This window comes from Salvelinus alpinus, chromosome 2 (assembly GCF_045679555.1).
Source record: "Salvelinus alpinus chromosome 2, SLU_Salpinus.1, whole genome shotgun sequence".
In the NCBI taxonomy this organism is placed as follows: Eukaryota; Metazoa; Chordata; class Actinopteri; order Salmoniformes; family Salmonidae; genus Salvelinus; species Salvelinus alpinus.
This window is the reverse complement of record NC_092087.1, coordinates 85698541-85701330: the sequence shown is the minus strand read 5'-3', so window position 1 is coordinate 85701330 and position 2790 is coordinate 85698541. Positions and strand designations below refer to the sequence as shown.

The window sequence follows — 2790 nt, the reverse complement described above, 5'->3', positions numbered from 1 at the left end:
ATAAGATTGGGTAAGCCGTTAGACAGTCGGTGGCTGGATGGATGGTGGGGTTAGTGGGGTGGAATTCTACTAGGTAAATTAGTGACGCGCATCTGTCTCTTACCTCAGCGCTACCAAGCCGCAGACACCCCGCGGCGAGCGACGCCAGCAGCAGGACCCACGGGTTCATCTTGCCGCTCAGCCTCGAGAGCCTCGCACGACCGGCTGATGGGCATTTATTATGCAGGCGCGCGGGGACGGCCGCCCGCTCGTGGACAGCTCGCGCTACCGTAGTCCGGTCGGTGTATCCCCCTCTGCAAAGACACACAGGCACGTAGGCTACTGTAGAGCACCGGCAAGTATCCAAATGTGTCACTTTGTAGAGTTGGTTATTGGTTCCAGCTGGCGAGTCTATTTCTCACAGTGAGTCACCTAGCGAGACAGTCGATTGAGTAAATCCCTTGTCTTGCAAAGTCCAGTCCTAATAATAATAATGATACCATTTATAGCCTATTCTATTTGTTAAATGTAGTCCTGTTTTAGACAATTTAATCAGAATTCTGGATATAAATCAATGGCATATATACATTTGTAAAAGCGTAGGTTTCCTTTTCAAGGGTGTCCAAAGACGATTCCAAATGTATCCTGAGATCCTTCACCATTTCAGCTGAACGGTTTTCATGTGAAAGGCGTTCGCGCTTCTATACAGGACAGGTGTCTTCGCTTCAAAGATCCAGATGTTCGGATGTTGACAACTTCTCTATTATAGGTGTGTATAAACACACGACCGCCACTGCAACGCCTTCTTTCTGTTGTCTGTCCAGGTTAATGTTGCAATAGGCTACTATTCACATGGCCAGTCTGCGTGCTATTCAAATAACACAACATCTGTTCAACTGACAGAATAAGCTTATCCCCGTTGACTGCAATCTCGCTACCTCGCTCTCTCCCGATTCCAAATAGTGTCCGTGCTTCTCTTTAGCTGCCACTGCCGGTTTGCGTTCTTCCCCTTTACGTTTTATCCAAGCTCGGGTTGATCGCGCCTCGGTGCCGTTGGATTCTGGTTACCTCGGGACGGTGCGCTGCCTTCCAAATAGAAAACTGCCTCCTCAAGTTTGTATCGCTGCCGCCCCCCGCCCCTTTAAGGCTGGGCTAGCATATCCTTATTTGGAACAAGGAGAGATTCTCCTTGGTCGAGCGAGGAGAGAGCGCTGTACAGCGGTCTTAAAGGGAACGCGTATGCTAACCCTGTCAACTGTAACTGCACTTGTCTGCCGATAATTTAGCCTACTTGTCTGCGGAATTCTTTGTGCAATGGAATGGCCTCGCTTTCATTGAGATTTAGAATGTTGTTTCTGGTTTCTGACAACACACAGCAGCCGGCCAGCCGGTACCTCGGCCTGTAGCCACAGCATCATATGACCATGAATGATCAGTTCCTTTGACGTAAACTTTGTCTATTCTGTGTCTTGTGTTATTTTCCTTTGCTTTGGAGATCAACAGGCCTATGCTGTGGTTGAGTGTATGCAGTCAGTAACAACAGTCCCAATTGCATAGATCAGAGTAGACACTATAGCCTGTAGAGCAGTGGTCCCACAGTGTATGCAGTCAGTAACAACAGTCCCAATTGCATAGATCAGAAGTAGACACTATAGCCTGTAGAGCAGTGGTCCCACAGTGTATGCAGTCAGTAACAACAGTCCCAATTGCATAGATCAGAAGTAGACACTATAGCCTGTAGAGCAGTGGTCCCACAGTGTATGCAGTCAGTAACAGCAGTCCCAATTGCATAGATCAGAATAGACACTATAGCCTGTAGAGCAGTGGTCCCACAGTGTATGCAGTCAGTAACAACAGTCCCAATTGCATAGATCAGAAGTAGACACTACAGCCTGTAGAGCAGTGGTCCCACAGTGTATGCAGTCAGTAACAACAGTCCCAATTGCATAGATCAGAAGTAGACACTACAGCCTGTAGAGCAGTGGTCCCACAGTGTATGCAGACAGTGTAAGACTATCTCTCCGATTTATATCTCAGCTTATGTGTACGTCCGCCTCTGACCTCATTTACAGGAAGCTCACTCATTCCTGAATAGGTGTCTCTGTGTGTGTGCGCATTCCGGTATGTGTGTGTGTGTTTGTATGAGTGTGCATTAGTTTGTGTGTGCCTGTGTGTGTGCGTGCCTGTGTGTGTGCATCTGCGTGTGTGTTTATGCATTTGTGTATGCGTGTCCTGACAGGGCCGCGATGGTTGCCAGGGGTCACCGTAGATTCTATCTCCTCGGTCACGGACGCTACAGGAAGTGACACGGGCGGTGTGACATCCCTGGGGGGCTATTTCGGTCCCCCACTCCCTGACATGCTGCATCCACAGGCACTGAACGACTGACACACACACACGCACGCACGCGCGCACGCACGCACGCACGCACGCACGCACGCACGCACGCACGCACGCACGCACGCACGCACGCACACACACACACACACACACACACACACACACACACACACACACACACACACACACACACACACACACACACACACACACACACACACACACACACACACACACACACACACTGAGTGATGGACTTCCCTGAGCTCATTGTCACTGGACGACCTCCAAATTTGATGCTGAGCTGAGTATGTAATGGTTATGAGTGTTTGTGTGTGGTTATGAGTGTGTGTGTGTGTGTGTGTGTGTGTGTGTGTGTGTGTGTGTGTGTGTGTGTGTGTGTGTGTGTGTGTGTGTGTGTGTGTGTGTGTGTGTGTGTGTGTGTGTGTGTGTGTGTGTGGTTATGAGTGT

General features: G+C 49.5%; 1 protein-coding gene across 3 annotated transcripts in view; it reads right to left on the bottom strand.

Annotated features, from left to right (window-relative positions):
* The window catches only part of LOC139545102 (uncharacterized), a 21680-nt gene extending 20601 nt beyond the window's left edge, over positions 1 to 1079 (bottom strand). For 2 of the 3 annotated variants that reach the window (XM_071352506.1, XM_071352521.1), the window contains exon 1: positions 104 to 1079. In XM_071352506.1, coding sequence (XP_071208607.1) covers positions 104 to 169 — 66 coding nt within the window. In that variant the 5' untranslated portion in view covers positions 170 to 1079. The remainder of the gene's footprint in view (positions 1 to 103) is intronic. The other variant, XM_071352514.1, reaches the window with a different exon arrangement.
* Positions 1080 to 2790: the final 1711 nt, after the last annotated feature.